The 18,238-nt window shown below is 41.0% G+C and overlaps 1 protein-coding gene across 1 annotated transcript in view; it reads right to left on the reverse strand.

Annotated features, from left to right (window-relative positions):
- Positions 1-18,238, reverse strand: part of LOC141915524 (uncharacterized) — a 46,677-nt gene that overhangs the window by 13,638 nt on the left and 14,801 nt on the right. The window contains exons 38-94 of the mRNA XM_074807091.1: positions 17,957-18,196; positions 17,702-17,866; positions 17,295-17,582; positions 16,960-17,199; positions 16,697-16,858; positions 16,430-16,597; positions 15,925-16,341; positions 15,707-15,834; positions 15,481-15,625; positions 15,249-15,395; positions 14,855-15,127; positions 14,523-14,774; positions 14,100-14,402; positions 13,732-13,980; positions 13,410-13,631; positions 13,187-13,333; positions 12,995-13,110; positions 12,615-12,892; positions 12,253-12,524; positions 12,010-12,162; positions 11,480-11,683; positions 11,226-11,393; positions 10,869-11,151; positions 10,535-10,785; positions 10,254-10,391; positions 9,980-10,169; positions 9,712-9,893; positions 9,395-9,619; positions 8,970-9,307; positions 8,684-8,852; positions 8,437-8,598; positions 8,206-8,358; positions 7,953-8,132; positions 7,506-7,838; positions 7,169-7,405; positions 6,958-7,083; positions 6,571-6,868; positions 6,294-6,444; positions 6,026-6,206; positions 5,607-5,946; positions 5,332-5,510; positions 5,057-5,236; positions 4,805-4,977; positions 4,388-4,703; positions 4,157-4,312; positions 3,823-4,071; positions 3,386-3,733; positions 2,772-3,274; positions 2,343-2,691; positions 2,042-2,200; positions 1,720-1,951; positions 1,442-1,641; positions 1,186-1,356; positions 987-1,112; positions 641-841; positions 302-559; positions 1-213 (exon numbers count right to left, since the gene is read on the reverse strand). Of these exons, the coding sequence (XP_074663192.1) occupies positions 1-213; positions 302-559; positions 641-841; positions 987-1,112; positions 1,186-1,356; positions 1,442-1,641; positions 1,720-1,951; positions 2,042-2,200; positions 2,343-2,691; positions 2,772-3,274; positions 3,386-3,733; positions 3,823-4,071; positions 4,157-4,312; positions 4,388-4,703; positions 4,805-4,977; positions 5,057-5,236; positions 5,332-5,510; positions 5,607-5,946; positions 6,026-6,206; positions 6,294-6,444; positions 6,571-6,868; positions 6,958-7,083; positions 7,169-7,405; positions 7,506-7,838; positions 7,953-8,132; positions 8,206-8,358; positions 8,437-8,598; positions 8,684-8,852; positions 8,970-9,307; positions 9,395-9,619; positions 9,712-9,893; positions 9,980-10,169; positions 10,254-10,391; positions 10,535-10,785; positions 10,869-11,151; positions 11,226-11,393; positions 11,480-11,683; positions 12,010-12,162; positions 12,253-12,524; positions 12,615-12,892; positions 12,995-13,110; positions 13,187-13,333; positions 13,410-13,631; positions 13,732-13,980; positions 14,100-14,402; positions 14,523-14,774; positions 14,855-15,127; positions 15,249-15,395; positions 15,481-15,625; positions 15,707-15,834; positions 15,925-16,341; positions 16,430-16,597; positions 16,697-16,858; positions 16,960-17,199; positions 17,295-17,582; positions 17,702-17,866; positions 17,957-18,196 (12,687 nt within the window). The remainder of the gene's footprint in view (positions 214-301; positions 560-640; positions 842-986; positions 1,113-1,185; positions 1,357-1,441; positions 1,642-1,719; positions 1,952-2,041; positions 2,201-2,342; positions 2,692-2,771; positions 3,275-3,385; positions 3,734-3,822; positions 4,072-4,156; positions 4,313-4,387; positions 4,704-4,804; positions 4,978-5,056; positions 5,237-5,331; positions 5,511-5,606; positions 5,947-6,025; positions 6,207-6,293; positions 6,445-6,570; positions 6,869-6,957; positions 7,084-7,168; positions 7,406-7,505; positions 7,839-7,952; positions 8,133-8,205; positions 8,359-8,436; positions 8,599-8,683; positions 8,853-8,969; positions 9,308-9,394; positions 9,620-9,711; positions 9,894-9,979; positions 10,170-10,253; positions 10,392-10,534; positions 10,786-10,868; positions 11,152-11,225; positions 11,394-11,479; positions 11,684-12,009; positions 12,163-12,252; positions 12,525-12,614; positions 12,893-12,994; positions 13,111-13,186; positions 13,334-13,409; positions 13,632-13,731; positions 13,981-14,099; positions 14,403-14,522; positions 14,775-14,854; positions 15,128-15,248; positions 15,396-15,480; positions 15,626-15,706; positions 15,835-15,924; positions 16,342-16,429; positions 16,598-16,696; positions 16,859-16,959; positions 17,200-17,294; positions 17,583-17,701; positions 17,867-17,956; positions 18,197-18,238) is intronic.

Below are 18,238 nucleotides of genomic sequence, written 5' to 3' on the forward strand. Positions count from 1 at the left end.
CGGTTACACATTCCGAGCAATCAGACTCCTGTTCTAATCCTGTAGTCGTATTAGGTGTATACATTCCTTTTGGACACAATATTGGATTAATGGTACCATTTGGACAGTAGGAGTGTGGTGGACATACGATTGGTTGGCTACTGTTTTGCAAGCAATAATAGCCAGCAGGGCATGTGAGGCAGTCGATAGAGCCGGTGTATGGTTGGTAGGAGCCTGAAATAAGTAGATTTAACTTTTATATTCACAAAACAATTTTCACTATTCATTATATGACAAATATAATACAAAAACATAAGTTTACCTGGTGGACAAGCGACTGGGAGATCTGTATTCTTGGGACAATAAAATCCTGGTGGGCAAGCATAAGCCGTTGGTCTTTCTGCTGTTATTTTGGCATTATTTGGACAATAATATCGTTCAGCACATTCTCCTGATGGTTCTATTAATGCTTCACCATCACAATAATAACCAGACTTACATGGATAACAATCGCTTTCGGCAGTGCCCGCTGTAATATTTCTCATTGTACCCCTCGGGCAAACTGTCGCATTTACAGCACCTGAAAAAATCATGAATGCCATCATGAATCTCCTATTCAGATGCATGGCGATAATTACAAGCTCAGCATCAAATATCTTACCTTCCAAACAGTAATGACCAACAGGGCAAGGTCCATTTATACCATCATTTGGACCAGGATGTATGGAACGAGTAACACAAAGATAACCAGCAGAACAGGGGCCAGCTGGAGCCGACAATCCAGTTACATTACAGAATTGACCAGGTGAACAGGGTAAACATTGACTTGATTCATTCAGTGAAGTGTATGGATTGAATGAGCCTAAATACAGAAAATAAACATGTCTAGCAAACCAAATACATCACTATCTAACACATTTGGGGATGGACCCACAATCCTATAACAAATTAAATGATTTTGAAGACCAGTCTTAAGATTTTGAGCATGTGCATGCCCTAAAACTTACCCATAGGGCAAGGTATTCCATTGTTATTAGTTCCTTCTGGGCAGTAATAGCCTTTTGGACAAGGCAATGAGGCATTCATGCCACGAACAGGACATGTCTGGCCAGATGGACAGTTAAGACAAGCGCCTGAAAAGAAAAATCATCTTAATGAAATTTTTTAATGAAAATTTTGAAAAACTATGAGACATCTAAGACTTACCTAACTCTTCCTGAGGGGCATATGTTCCTATGTCACAAGATACCTCTTTTACAGCCCCGGCAATACAGTAGTGCCCTACAGGGCAAATGTAGCCCTTAACACCATCAGTAGGATTTGGAATATTTGACCCAGTTAGACATATAAAACCAGCATTACATGGCAAACTAAAACCTAAAATTCATTGGAAGTCATTATATTAAGTATTTCTGGACGAAATAAATGCTTTAAAAGGTTTTTTGGGGACCTGATAGATTACCTCGACTCGAACTTTCTGGAGTACAGTAGTGGCCTGGTTTACAAGGCGCGCAATCAGTGAGATTTTTGTTGCCTTTATTTGTGGCCATTGTACCATCAGGACAAGGCGTTGGTATAAAGCTGCCCTCCGGACAGTAGTTACCAATCGGACAGCGGAATTCTGGAGGATTTGGAAGCCCAATGCTGCCATTACAGTAATATCTGAAAATAAGCAGCAGTGATAAAAATTTAGTTCATATGCTTCCTTTTTACCGAACGTTTGAGTAGAATAAACCTTACCCGGCAAAACAAAGACCTTCAGCATCAGAAAGACCAGTACTCTGACAATAATAACCCGGGGGACAAGGCTGGCATTCGCTGATGGCTGATCGATGAGTTTGATTGTTGAATGTTGTAGTTGGACACGGGAACTCATTTGCACGTTTCGTTCCATTCGGACAATAATGACCAGTTGGACACGACATGTTTGATAGTGTAGAAACAGCAAACAAAGTATTGTCACAGAAATATCCTAAAATGATTATAGTAGAAATTTTTGTAACCTTTGCTGAATTCAGTCTGTACTAGAAATGAATATCAAATTCTAATGTACTCAACCTACCTCCCGGACATAGTTTACATTCATATTGGCCTACTTCATTCTGATAGTATCCATTATTGCAGCGAGTTGGAATGGCGCTGTTAGCCAGGCAGAAATGGCCAGTTGGACACATGAAGTCATAAGGATCCGGTGTCACTTGTCCAGGTGGGCAATAGAAACCTATAGTTTTAATATTGAAAAGATAGTCAGCAAAGTGTAGGATGCACACATAATATTCAGAATTGATTTTGTAGGGCTAGCTCAGACTTATAGCCTGAACAATTTATAGCATTGATACACATAGGACTAAATAATCACTAACCTCTTGAGCAGATTCCTGATACAGTTGATTGACCAGTTTCATTACAGAAAGATCCAGCAGTACACGGAGTACATTGAGCTTGTGACTGTAATCCAGTTCCTGCTGCAAATGTTCCATTTCTACATGGCTGTGGAATATCAGTTCCGGTCGGGCAATAATGACCAGGAGGGCAAATAACTTGACGAATCGAGGTAGATGTAGGAGGACAGTACCAGCCAGCATCGCAGTCACCAGTTGGAGTCGAGAGTCCAATAGAATCACAGTATTTTCCAGCTGTACAGTTTATCATAGCAGGAGAGCCTTCTGGACAATAATATCCAGCTTGACATTGACCTCCATTGCTGGTTGGCTAAAATGTACATATGTTATTAGCTATCTTACCCTGGTAATACTGATTTAATAGCTGAGACAAAAGAAAACATGACTTACCATTGACTTGACAGCACCAGATTCACAATACCATCCAGCAGTACAAGGAGCGGTTGGGAAAGCATTATTATACCCTTCACAATACATTCCTGGAGTACATGGCAAGCACGCCGATTGTGCTGTTTGTTTAGTCAGGTTGTTAAAAGTCCCTGGTGGGCATGGATAGCTATAAGCATCAGGGGTTTGTAGTGGACAGTAGTATCCAGATGGACAGATATTTGGAGTATAATCCGATGTATTTCCATTACAGAAGTATCCTGCAGGACAGTCCAGACAAGAACTTTCGGTTGTCAAACTTTGGTATTTACCAGAAGCACATGGTATAGGGTAATCAGTTCCTCGTGGACAGTAATGGCCTGTTGGGCAGATGTGTCCAATGATTGGGTGCACTGTTCCAGTCGGGCACTGCGTTGAATTCAGCTCGACAGGATTTGGTCGATCTGCCCCAGATATGCAGTAGTATCCTGGTGCACAATCTGATGTCGGAGCTGTTAAATTCACTCCTAGATAATCACAAACAGAAGGTTAATATAAATCAATTTGTTCCCAATGACACCAAGGAACATATGTTTAGTAGTTTTTTAATGGTTTATATCCTATCTGTGGCCACATACCTTGACAGTATTTTCCTGCATCACAAGGTGTACATTGAATTGCAGCAGCGAGTCCAGTAGAACTGCCATATGTTCCAGCCGGACAAGACTTCCGATCATGACCAGTACCATTTGGACAGAAGAATCCTTGTGGACATGGTGAACGAGTTGTAGCAACATTACCAGCAACAACGTTTTCTGGTATACAATAAAAGCCTTCAGGACACTGTTTACAGGTCGAGGCACTACTGATATCGGTATATGAACCAGCAGCACAATCTGCAGGAGCTGGTGAACCTTGCGGACAGTGTTTACCAATTGGACATGTTTCCTGAGTACTAATGCTAGACCCAGCTGGACAATAGTAACCTGAAGTATTAAGGTAGGAAATAAATCAATGTCTCTAAAGCTTGAGAAGACCATAAATGTATGTAAGTGATAAATATAAAAATACATACCAGGATCACAAGGTCCGGATGTAGCAGTCAGACGGGTTTGTCCACAGTATTCACCAGGAGTACACTGTTGACACTGTGCCGCATTACTGAGACCGGTCTGGTTAGAGAATGTACCAGTAGGGCAAGCACTAGGATCTAGTGTGGCACCGACACAATACGAGCCTTCAGTACATATGAGTTCATCCGCTTGTTTGGAGCCAACCGGACAATAATATCCAGGTAAACATGGACCACTTACAGCTGTCAATCCTTAAAGAAATGTACCGTACCATTTTATATGAAATATATCTCATAAAATGTAGTTAACTGAACTATTACAAGTTTGATTTCCTACCTTGATTTCCACAGTAATAACCTCCAGTGCAATTGAGACATTGTTCTACCTTGTGTAAACCAGGAGTGGGACTGTATGTGCCCACTGGGCATGGAATGGGAGCAGCAGTTTCTTCCGGGCAGAAGCTACCAGCAGGGCAAACATCAGCTGACACACCTGTGATTACCAGTACATAACAATCATATAAAGATTATCCACATCATTAAGTCACTGTTATTGAACAATGCTTACCTAGTGTGGGAGCTGTCATATTAGCTTGTTCTCTACAGAAATATCCAGGAGCACAAGGTCGTAGTGGAGACGCGAGACCATCTTCATCACAAGCCATACCTCCGATACACGGGGTACACTCTGATTGGGCTGTTTTTCCTGTGGCATTATTAAATGTACCTCTAGGACATGGGTACTGATATTCATATTCCGTTCCAATGGGGCAGTAATAACCTTCCGGGCACAGATACGATCCATAGAAAATGACTGGCCCAAATGTAGCATTACAGTAAAATCCAGCTGGGCATGGTTTACATGAACTGATTCCTTGGTTATCCTACAATATATCATTTTGTTAGACAATTACCATGTACAGAGAGTACGAGCTATGTGCTTAAGAAATTACAAGGATTATTGACTGTCTGAGAGTCTGCTTACTTGGTATTCACCGGATGGACATGGCTGGGCAGCACCAAGTCCACCGATACAGAAATGTCCAGGCGGGCATGAATAGTTTCCTGGTTTTGCAGTTATTTGACCTTCGGGGCAGTAGTGGCCAGCTGAACAATTTCCTGTTGGATTTGCGAGCCCTTCGACGTCACAATATTTTCCTGTTCAAATTTTTAAGTATATAATCATTCCAAGAACACGAGTGAGACATTTATGATATATTTCTGATATAGACTTTACCTTCAGTGCAGATCTTACAACCCGAAGGTGAAGAATTTCCTTCTGTGTCCAAATAATATCCAATACCACATGCAGTGGGTGCAGAGCTTCCCGCAGGACAATAAAATCCTCTCGGGCAGATATTGCCAGTAATGTTATCCGTAGGACTATGACCAGTTGCAGCTAGAGTGCAGTAATAACCTGTCAATTTAGAAATAAACATTATACCGAGGAATCTGTATATGTGTCATTTAATGTCAAACAAGAGAAATATGTTTAAAATACAAAATTATTACCTTGATTACACAAAGCAGTAGGTAATGATAACTCCTGAGTGGCACAGTATGAACCAGGAGTGCATTTTGTAGGCTGAACACTGGATTCTGGACAGAATGCACCAACTGGACACCGTCCCCCTTCTGAGGGATTAATCGGCATAGACTGTGTACTGCCTCCACTGCAATACCACCCAGCACTATTAATAAAGTAGATTTCAAGAATAAATTAGAGTTATGTTTCGTTTCCAATAAAAATCTTACTCAAGAGATAAAGCTTAATTCACATGACTAACCTGCAGTTATTGGTAGGATTTGTGTTACCATTTCCTTGGCAATACATTCCACCTGTACATGGTAAACAGGCTGTGGCATTTGTCTGAGTTGTTTTAGGGTTGAATGTTCCAGGAGCACATGGATACTGTGCTGAATGCTCGGTTGCCTCAGGACAGTAGTGACCACTTGGACACGTGGTATCCAAGTAAGTTGTAGCATTTGCAAGACAGAAATATCCAGCAGGACAATTAACGCATGTAGGCTGCCCTTCTTGGTCCTGATACGTTCCCGGGGCACATCCTGTTGGTACTGTACTGCCGAGAGGACACATAAATCCTCGAGGGCAAATGTCTCCAAAACCTTCAAAAACATGAACATCATAAAAAAGAATCAAACAAATTAATCTAATCTTTTTAAGATGTATGTTAAGAGATGTTACCTGTATGGCCACCGAGAAGTGGACACGATGGTGGATATGAACTATTTGTGTTTGAATTATCAGGATTAGGTCGATCAACACCCGACTGGCAATAATATCCCGGAGAACATAAACCAGTTACAATAGTGGCTCCTTCAACTGAACAATACCTTCCTCCATCACAATCAGTACACTGCTGAACCTATCGAAATTGAAATCAAACATCAGCAAAAATGTCGTCGCAATTTACGTGTTATTAAGGTAGGTAATCAATTTAAAGATTACAAACCCTGTATAGGTTGGTTTGATCACTGTATGTTCCACGAGGACATGGCTGCCAATTTAATCCTGTGCCACTCGGACAGTAGTATCCAGCCGGACAGTCATGATATCCAGACTGTGGATCACCTGCTGTAACATTTTCAGGCAGACAATAAAACCTTCAATGATAAAACAAACATCAATTGTCAGTCATATTCGAACGGTATATACATCTGGCATATTACATGAAATACCAGTTATATAGAAAACATACAAGCACCAAGGTTTAAGTACTATCTACTTACCCATCTGGACATATATCGCACTGCCACATTCCTGTTCTATTAGTATAGTAACCAGGTTGACATGACTTCGGCTGGTCAGATCCTGTTGGACATTGTAAGCCAATTGGGCACACAATTGGATTGGGAACATTCGATCCCTCAGGACAGTAGTAACCTTGCTGACACAGGCCTTCAGGATCAATTAGTCCATTCTGTTGGCAGTACCATCCAGCTGGACAAGCGGTGCAATCAGCATCTTTTGTTAGACGAGTTGCATTTGACCAAGTACCACTTTGACACTTCACAGGTGTATGGGTACCTAGAACAACAAAATGTTATATCAACATCTGAAATTTCGATTCATCTATCTAAGGGGGTTAATCATCATCTAGAATCAACATCTGATACCTTGAGGACAGTATCTTCCAGCGGGACAAATAATCTCAAAGGACGAACTAGATCCACTCGGACAGTAGAAACCTGCCGAACACTCAGCCCTTGGTGCAGTCATAGCTAGCGAATCACAGTACCAGCCTAAATGCAAAATAAATATTCTCCATTTAACCATTCAATCTTTTTATCTGTATCAAATGACGAAGAAGCAATAGAAAAACATTACCAGCAGCGCATTGAAGGCAATCCGATTCATTTCGCAGTCCGGTCATATTTGAGAATGTAGTCACAGGACAAGAGATCGGCTCAGTTGTCTGCTGTGGACAATAGAAACCAGGTGGACAAATATTTGCGTAAATATCTTGTAAGGGTGCTGCTACACGTGCTCCAGAGCGGCAATAGTAACCAGCACTACATGGTAATACTGGATAAATAACACCACCTCCAGGACAATAGTACCCACCTGGAAAAATATGAAATACACGTACATCATTACATTACAGATACCGGTGCATGAACACATTGTAATCTATGTAATCATAAGAACTCTTATTCTTTCTCACCCAAACACGGCAAACATTCTGCATCACTGCGGAGACCTGTTGCATTGTTGAATGTACCGGCTGGGCATGGCCATTCAGTTGCCATCTTAGTTCCAGCTGGACAGTAATGACCCTCAGGACACTGATACAGAGTAACATTGATGACAGCGGATAATGAATTATCGCAGTAAAAGCCAGGTAAACACTGTTTACAAGTCGATTGTCGAACATCATCCTGATAAGTTCCCGATGGACAAATCTGTGGTGAACTGGCATTGTTGATACAGTAGTATCCAAGAGGACATTCATACCCACTTGGGTTTTGAACGGTCTGTCCCGTTGGACAATAATAACCTGAAATTGGACATGAATGGTGTTTGTAAGCTACGTTTACAAATCCATCAGGCTGAAGAAAAATTATGCCATAAGTTGTGTGTAAGTCATTCTAGACAGAAAACTGAAACTTACCATCATCGCAAGGCCCATCAACTTGTGCCAATCCACTGCTCTGACAATAATATCCAGCTGTACAAGGTATACACCAGGAATCATTTTCAGCGCGGAAACTCGGTTGATAAAAGCCAGGTGAACAGGGTACCTCAACGCTACTACCCTCAACGCAGTAGTGTCCAGGACGACAAGAGTTTCCTTTAATAGATATTCACAGTGCCAGATTAAGAAGTTAGAAGTAATTTATCATACAGAATGAAAATTCGCTCACCTCCATAACCATTTGGTGTAGCACGACTCGAATTACCAGAACAGTAATAACCAGCCAGACAAGGACCACGAGGAGTTGACATAAGTTCTGCATCACAATATTTACCAGGATCACAGGGTAGTGCAGCTGCACTTCCTTCAGGACAATATTCACCTACAATGATTATCATACATGTACCAGTATTCTAACCTGTTTGAATAGATCATGATTTGAATAATAAGTAAAACCTACCTAGGTAACATTTGCCTCCCTGTGGACTGGATGGTTGGGCGAGCCATGAACCGCTTGTACAGTACCATCCTGGATCACATGGGCCAGTTACCGCAGACATGCCTTCATTCGCACAGTAATAACCTGGGGTACACTGTGTGCAGGATATCGGACCGGATTGAACTGAAATTTCAATTCGAAGAGATTAATGAATCAATACTTTCATGAGTTTTCTTAGAATTTAAAACTAATGAAGATAATAATTTACGTGTCAAATTGTTAAACGTTCCCTGCGGACACTTGTACTGTATATCATATTTCGTGCCATTAGGACAATAGTGACCCGATGGACAGGGTTGGTCAGTGTATGTAGTTGAATTAGCCACACAGTAATATCCTGCAGGACAATCTTTACACGAAGGCTTTCCAGTTTCATCCTACAAAATACATAAAACTTTTGTCATCACATTATGTTTCAAACTATCATACGGTACTCTTATATTCTCATTTCGTTTCAAAGTGAAGAAACAGTTATATATGAAAATATGAATAACCTGATATGTTCCAGCATCACAACCAATTGGATTCACAGTAGCCCCAGGACACTTGTGCCCGAGTGGACAGATTCCTCCTACACCAACATGACTTCCAGATGGTGAACTACGATCAACACCAGTTGTACAGTAATAACCTGGATCGCAGTCTCCCACAGGGGATGTCAGGTTTGTCACATCACAGTACATGCCTCCTCTACATTGCTGACATTGACTGGAATGAGACAGTCCGAGTTCATTGCTGTAAGTTCCAGCTGGACATGGTGACCAGTTTGTTCCTGTTCCATTCGGACAGTAAAATCCACGCGGACACAAGCGATGACCTGATGATGAGTTTCCTACAAATAATAATCATCAAATAGTCTTCCAGTAATCAAAATTCAATTCATTTTGAAGGAAGCTAGGTTTTATGTTCGGTAACCTACCTGCAATAACCTCTTCAGGAACACAATAATAACCTTGTGGACACTCTAAGCAATCTGCCTGCTGCGTTAAATTGGTGAATGTACCAGGGGTACATGGTTGTGGCCGAGGACTACCAACTGGACAGTGTAAGCCTATTGTGCAAGGAGTCTCAATCGGGTTGGGAACATCGTTTCCACCAGGGCAATAGAAACCAGCATCACAGTCACCAGTTGTTGCAGATAACCCTATAAAAGGAACATTTTCATATTACCATGAACATTCATTTTCTATCACAAAGACCTTTTAGGTTTTAGAATTTTTTCAATAGTTCATTTACCTGTACCACCACAGTATTTCCCTTCGTCGCATTGTGTACACTGAGAGATATTGTGATTACCAAGAGCATTCGTGTAAGTTCCTCTTGGGCATGGAGTTGGATTTCCAGAACCTTCAACACAGTAGTGTCCAATGGGACAGACAGTTGTTGTAGATACATTAGATCCCAAAGGACAGTAATATCTAGAATAAAAAATAAGTATAATTTACTTCAAATTACTCTTTAAGATATAAATCTAAAATATAAATTCACTGTAGTCATAACTTACCCGGCTGAACAAAGACCCGATGTACCAACCATGTTTACATCTGCGCAGTAACTTCCTGCAGGACACTGAACACAGTCAGTTTCCTGTTCTAATCCAGTCACATTACCATAGCTACCCTTAGGACAGGGGGTTGGGTCAGCAGTACCTTGTAGACAGTAGTATCCCAGCGGACAAATGTTAGCATCGGCTCCTTTAAAGAAAATATTCGGAACATTTTCGATCAATTAGCCAAGTCTCAGAACTGACGAAAGTACCGAATTGAGGCCAATATTACCTTGATTAGGAGCAGAAATATTGGCATACTGCTTACAGAAATATCCAGCTGAACATAAATCAATAGGTGTCACCATACCAGGCATCGGACAGTAATATCCTCCCAAACATGGAGAACAATCATTTTCTTGTCTTAGACCTACAAATTATGACACAAAGATGTACATGAAATTCAGATTTCAAATAGCATGTATTTGTGTATTCATTCTAAACGGCAATACAAAAATGATTTTGTGCTTTGTTCAACAATGATTTTTCCATCATCATGAATGAACAAATTACCTGTCCTATTGTTGAATGTGCCAACCGGACATGGGCTTTCTTTACTGTATCTAGTACCAGCTGGACAGTAATAACCCATCGGACAGATAGTGGTCGAGTTATCCAGTACAACAATGTTCATAGTATTATCGCAGAAATATCCAGCAGGACAAACTTTACACGATGGCATAGTCTCTTCATTTTGGTAGGTACCATTATCACATCGAATCGGTGCATCGACACCAGACGGACAATAATGACCCACTGGACATCTGTAATAAGTATACAAGATACGTTACTAAAACTAGTGATTAATTCATTAACGAAATGGGTGCTCTGGAGGAAAATTTCTTGCCTGTACTCATACGGTGCCGTTTGATTCTGACCGAGAGGACAGTAATAACCGCTAGAACAATCGGCCAATGGAAATTCACGACCAATGCCCGGACAATACTTTCCAGCAGTACATAGTTTACAGTCACTGACGTCAGTTTGTTGCGTAGCGTCGAGGTAGGAGCCGGTTGGGCATGCGGATTTATCTGCGGAACCTTGCGGGCAGAAATGACCGACTGGACAATCATTTCCGGTTACACCATCCGTAGGAGCTGGATCGCTAGATTTCAGCAGACAATAGAAACCTGCGAGAAGAGAAATCAATAACTCAAAACCACAAATTTCTTGATAAATTACCTCCTTAAAGAAGTGTAAATACCTGCACTACATGGACCAGTAGGTAAAGCTAAACCAGCTGTCTGACAATATTTGCCCGGATCACACGGAGTCGGTTGGTAACTTCCTTCTGGACAGTAGTCACCCGGTTGACATTGGCCTCCGTCTGAAGTTGTGTTTGCTAGGCTTGAATTTACTGTGCAGTAAAAACCTTAAAATAGAAATTTTTAAGGGGAATTTATAGAAGTATTAACAACGAATCAGATATTGATACCAACAATAAATCAATGATCCTACCTGGCGCGCATGGTCCAGAAGGCCAATTGAGACCATCTCGTTCACAGTATTGTCCCGGTGGGCAACCAATACAGTCATTCAGGTTGCGACCCATAGTGGCGTTGAGGTACGTCCCAGCTGGACATGGATACTGATAGGCACTCTGAGTGGCTTCAGGACAGTAATAACCTCCTGGGCAGGGGAAATCAATATATGATGACAACCCTAAATAATAGAATGTTTGGTTCAACCTTGTGTTTCGAAGCAATTCAATAACAAACAAAATAAGTTATGAATCTAAGACATTAATCATAAACATGAACATAATTATAAATGACACCATGAACTCAAAAAACAATGTTGAATAGTAACATAAACATGGAGATCAGTGACCAAACAATCTAATGATCATTATTTACTGAAATAATCAATACTTACAATATGAAGTTCCTTTTATTAGTTAAATGAGAAATTATCAGGGAAGATAAGACATTTATCTTTCATATTGGTTAAATGATTAACTATTAACAGGGGAATGAAAGACAACTCACCGGTGGGACAATAATAGCCAGCTGGACATGGATGACACTGAGATAGACCAGTTTCATTGCTGAAACTACCGGCACCACACTGAATCGGAACCGTGGATCCAACTGGACAGTAGTGTCCTTCTGGACATGTTCCTCCTTTACCAGTCTGTCCTCCTTAAAGTGGAAAATTGAAACATAACCCACAGGTAATCATTGATGATTGAATTATTTATTGTCATGCAAATTCATTAAATTGAGACGAACCTGATGTGTCACATGATCCATTACCAGTTGGTTTCATTCTATCTATACCATAGTTACAGTAATGTCCTGCAGCACAGAGTCCTTTAGGATTAACCAATCCATCAACATCGCAGTAATGACCACCAGGGCATGGAGAACATTGTGATGAATCAGCAAGCCCAGTTATATTGTTATGTGTCCCTCGAGGACATGGCTGCCAATTGATACCAGTACCATCAGGACAATAGTGACCTTCTGGACATTCTTGAACCAATGTGCCAAGAATACAGTACCTGATTGTATGACAAAACCAAATCATTGTTGATAGCAGAAATACATATGAACGTTTTACCATATGATCCCAAAATATTGATGTGGCTTACCATCCAGCTGGGCATATGTAGCATGAAGAACCCATTGTATGATTCATGTAAGTACCATTAGCGCATGGTACTGGCTGTGGAGAGTTGATCGGGCAATAATGTCCCTCTATACAGGGAAAATCAGCAGGTTGGGATGTATTCTGACCTCCCGGACAATAGAAACCAGCAGCACATGGTCCAGATGTTTGATTTAAACCTTCATGACCACAATAATCGCCTGGTGTACATTGTGTACATTGCTCACTGCTATTCAATCCATGATAAGGATTGAATGATCCCTAAAATTGCATAAACATTGCAATGAACTTTGAAACATCCAACAAAGATTTGTACTGTACAAGCTTAAAAAATATTCTCTTAATTTCTAACATGCCATATACCTGAGGACAGCGTTCAGGAAAAGCACTCTGAATGGGGCAATAACTCCCTGGTGGACAAATAGCATTTCTCCTAGATTTGGATCCTACGCTGCAAAAATATCCCGCATAACAGAGTCCTAAAAAGAAAAGAAAAGCTTAACGAACCCTGAACTTAAGCAAAACCAAACTTAAGAAATCTGTTGTTAGTTTTACCTTCATTATCAAGAAGTCCAGACTGTTCGCAGTACTTTCCAGCTTCACAAGGAGTACATTCAGATTGATTTCTCAATCCTTCCCGGCCACCATATGTTCCTGGTGGGCATCCTACTGGCTCTGTGGTACCCTCCACACAATAAGATCCTAGATAATCAAATCAACATTGTAACCATACATGTATTCTTTAATTACACAAAATCTACATTTGATTATTACTTACCTTGTGGACAAATATTAGCATCTTCACTTTGATTGGGTGATGATGACATGGCAAAACGTCTGCAGTAATAACCAGCCATGCAAGGGCCGGTGGGTGAAGTCTTTCCGATTTCTCCACAGAATTCTCCACCCGAACACGGGCTGCAATCTGAACTTGAATTATAACCAATGGCATTTCCATACGTTCCAAGAGGGCAGCCAAACTGGTCACTCCTTTCAGTACCTAAATAAAGATATAGCATCATATGAAGCACAACTGATGTCATCCTAGCGGGCACATTTGCACCTATGCATATCATATCGAAATAATTCCATCAACTTACCACGAGGACAGTAATATCCAGCTGGACATTTAATTGTATCATTCAACACAACTATACCATTGCTATTATCACAGAAATATCCGCCAGGGCAAGTCAGACATTGCCATTCTCCTGGTTGGTCCTGATACTGTCCACTAGGGCATATGATTGGCTGCACACTACGTTCAGGACAGAAATGACCAACTAAACATGGATTGGCAGCTGCTGTTCTCTCATTAGTAGGACAGTAGAAGCCTTGAGTGCAGTTTCCTAGAATATGTTAACAAGAAATGCAATGCTAAAATATTTTTGGTTTATGTATTCTTCGAGTAAGTTGCTTTTACAGTGCACTGGTATGTTTATGAGTACCGGTAACTATTTTCACCAACCTGTAGTAGTTGTAAGATTATATTCTTGACAATACTCTCCTCCAGTACATGGCAAACAATCTGATGCATTCTGGTTTCCAATCGTTGGACTGAATGTGCCAGGGCCACACGACAGTGGCCACGATGACCCTTCTGGACAGTAGTAACCTGCTGGACATATATCGCCAGTCGAACCATCTGTAGGCTTGGATAATATTGCCCGAGATGTACAGTAATACCCTGCAGAGCAAGAACCTGTTGGCACCGCTAGACCATCGAACTGACAGAACTGACCACCAGGACATGGCAAAGGATCTGCTGAACCTAGAAATAGGCAAACGGTACATAGTTCTCATGATATACATACATGTACTTTCTGAGGTTTGGAGAATGAAATGAAATATTGGGATAAAATTTGAAATTTAAACTGATTTGTATAAATACCTTCAGGACAGAAATATCCTGGTTGACATTTTCCACCATTCACAGTATCATTTGCCATAGTAGCACCACTTGGACAATACCATCCAGCGGAACAGTTACCAGTTGGCTGTGAATTACCATTACCTTCACAATACTGACCACCAGAACATGATTCACAATCAGATAAGGATGTTCCAGTTGTCTTTTGATTAAATTTACCAGGTGGACATTTGTATTCGGTAGAATATGTTGTACCATTCAAGCAGTAGTGACCTATGAAAAATAAAAAAAATTGAATTATTCCTTGCCATTCCTTTGATGATTTGTAGCACAAACAGATGAAGCTCACGCACCTGGTGGACAAGGTGTGCTGATAAACTCTGTAGAATTTGTTAAACAGTAATAACCAGCAGGGCATTCTAAGCATTCAGCCATTCCCAATCTATCGGCATAAGTTCCTGCAGCGCAAGGCAGGGGAAGTATTGTTCCCTGAGGACAATGATTTCCAAGTGGACACACACCTCCTAAACCTCGGAAATAAGATTGGGAAGGGCATGACGAGTCATTGATTGAGCTGTTAGTTCGAGCAGGTTCAGGACGATCAACTCCAGAGATACAATAAAATCCTGAAATAACAATATTTCATTTTCAATTTCAGCTAAGCAAAACATTGACCATGCCAAGCATTTTGAAAGGTGATCAATGATGTTTGTCCATCAATCAAACCTTCAAGATACCGTAACTAACCTGCTGCACATTCTCCTGATGGTGTTGTAAGATGTTCTCCTTGACAGTATGAACCCCCAGTACATGGTAAACACTGGGATACGTCTGAGATACCTTCCTGACTACTGTATGTGCCAGCAGGACAAGATTGCCAGTTAATTCCAGTACCTGAAAGTCAAAAACCCAATAGAATAAGCTATAAAGACTATTTCAAATATCAGCTAATCGCTGCTAATGCTTCTACGGTACATACCTTGAGGACAGAAGTATCCAGCTGGACAAGGCTGACTTCCCAATGAGGCATTGTGAGGCTGAACTGGTGAACAGTAGAATCCTGCCGGACAGACATCGCAAACAGCTTGACCAGATGTGTTTGTGTGATATCCAGGTAAACATTCCTTTAATAAAAGTAAAATATCATCACACACAAATAACACAGAAAATGCATATGCATATAAGATACCAGTACATATAGTCACCTTATATATTTCACTGCCATTTGGACAATAAACACCAACTGGACAAAGATGTTGAGCTGGATTTGGAACTGATATTCTAGTTGGACAATAGTAGCCTCCCCAACATTCATGACTAACAGATGTCATTCCTAGAGTAGATAACAGTTGAATCGTAATAAGCAATTTGTAAAATGTATAACCAAACTTTAGATACGGTAACTTTGCAACAATTTTTCTACCTGAATTAGGACAGTAAAATCCGCCAGAACAATTTGAGCACTGAGATTCCATCTGTAGACCAGGCGTACTTGACCATGTACCTGGCGGGCAGGGTGTAGGCTGAGCACTGCCTTCAGGACAATAGGAGCCAGGTGTACACTGAGTATCAGTAGCCGTACTAGCTCCTCCTGAGCAGAAATATCCAGCTGAACAGGGTGGTCCAGGATCAGTCATATTCCAGTTCGGGCAGTGATATCCAGCGGTACAATTCTGACATTCACTAAGAATCTCACGTCCAGTTGCATTATTGTATGTACCCGGTGGGCAGGCCGTCGGTAAAGCTGAACCGGATGGACAATAATTTCCAATTGGGCAAATATCTGCATCTTCATCAAAAAGTGGAGTAGAGCTATTCGAACCAGATTTACAGAAATAACCTAGAAAAATAATTCATGAGAGGTATGGAGGAAGCTGTAGAAATTATGGCACTGAAAATCAATGTTCTGATATACAAAGTATATGTACCCGCTCTGCATGGTCCTGTTGGTAAAGCTAAACCAGGTGTTTCACAGTATTCGCCTGCAGCACAAGGCAAACAGTCACTAAGTTGTGCGCGATGCGATATGTTATTGTATGTTCCAGGAGGGCACGGGAATTCTGTTGAATATTTCGTACTCTCCGGACAATAAAATCCTGTCAGAAAAAAATTGTAGAAAATATTTGAAGAAACAATGACATCTGAACAGAATCAAACAAAACGAATCAATTCCAACGATTTTTAAAATCACCAACCTTCAGGGCACGCTGTGTTGTTATATAGCACAACAGGATCCATAGTATTGTCGCAGTAATATCCCAGAGGACAGTTCTTACACGATGCTTGTCCTACTTCATCTTGATATGATCCAGATAAACAACGCAATGGTTGTGAACTTCCAGCCGGACAATAATGACCTGAATGTGTTTCATTGCAAATTAAGTTAATTGGGCCCAAAAGAAGGAAGGGTGCTAAACATGGCAATTGAATCCGTTACCGATATTGATATTAATCATACCTAATGAACAGTTGTATTCTGAAGGATTTGGACTAGCTTGCCCACCGGGGCAATAATAACCAGCACTACAGAGACCAGTTGGTACACCATTTAGAGATCCTGCACAGTAAGAGCCTGGCAAACACGGCTCACAATCCAGTAGTCCTTTATTACCGGTTGAGTTTACAAAGGTTCCAGGTCCACATGGCCGAGCTGATGCGCTGGCTAGCGGGCAGAATGTTCCAACCGGACAGATATCACCTGAAATTCATGTATTGATTTGTAGTTAACTCAATGTAAAGATACCGGTATCTACATTCAAATAATGTCATTTTTAATGCTTCTATACAACTTACCTGTAATATTTCCATCACGAGGATTGGGAATTTTAGCTCCAGACCTACAATAATATCCGCTATCACACACTCCAGAAACCTTAGATAGGTAATCACTTGCACAATACAAGCCCGGTGTACATGGAGTTGGATGAGAAGAGCCGACAGGACAGAACGTTCCCGCCAAACAATAGCTTCCCCACGTTTTGTTAACTGGATTGCTCGATGTTGCTCCGGTCGTACAGTAATATCCCCCATCACACGGGCCAGTTGGTGCATCTAATGCTGCCCTATCACAATAATAACCCCCTGAAAATAATAACAGCAGAAAGGATTTTGATTTTGACCATTTTGAGAAATTCCCAATGTCAAATGATCACTTAAAGAGATTCCTTACTAATCAGCTATTGAATACAACTAGTACAAACCTGGACAATCGAGACAATCATGAGGAGCAGTACGCATAGTGAGATTGTTGTACGTTCCAGCAGGGCATGGATTTTGATTGATCGATTTTGTGTTCAAGGGACAGTAGTATCCAGGAGGACATTCATAAGGAGTATAGCTACTGCTTCCTGATGGGCAATAATAACCTATACAATGAAAATAGAGCGATTACCACAGATCATTAAATCATAGCTAACATTCAATTCAATTTTGGATTTTTAACTAATATACTTTACCTGCAGGGCAATCTTTGCAAGCAGCTAAACCCTGTACATCGGCATAGGAACCATTTTCGCATGGTATGGGATTGGTGCTTGCCAAACCACCGGGACAATAATGCCCGATTGGGCAAATTCCACCATAGCCACGTTGGTTATAATTATAACATGTGCTATTATAGGGCAGAGATGTATCATTCCCTGGTGGATAATTGCGATCGACACCATATGCACACCAGTGACCAGGGGCACAGTCTCCTGAGAACAGAATGAAAACAGTGCAAGGAAAAGTGTCATCTG

The sequence above is a fragment of the Tubulanus polymorphus genome, chromosome 1 (assembly GCF_964204645.1).
Source record: "Tubulanus polymorphus chromosome 1, tnTubPoly1.2, whole genome shotgun sequence".
NCBI classification, from domain to species: Eukaryota; Metazoa; Nemertea; class Palaeonemertea; order Tubulaniformes; family Tubulanidae; genus Tubulanus; species Tubulanus polymorphus.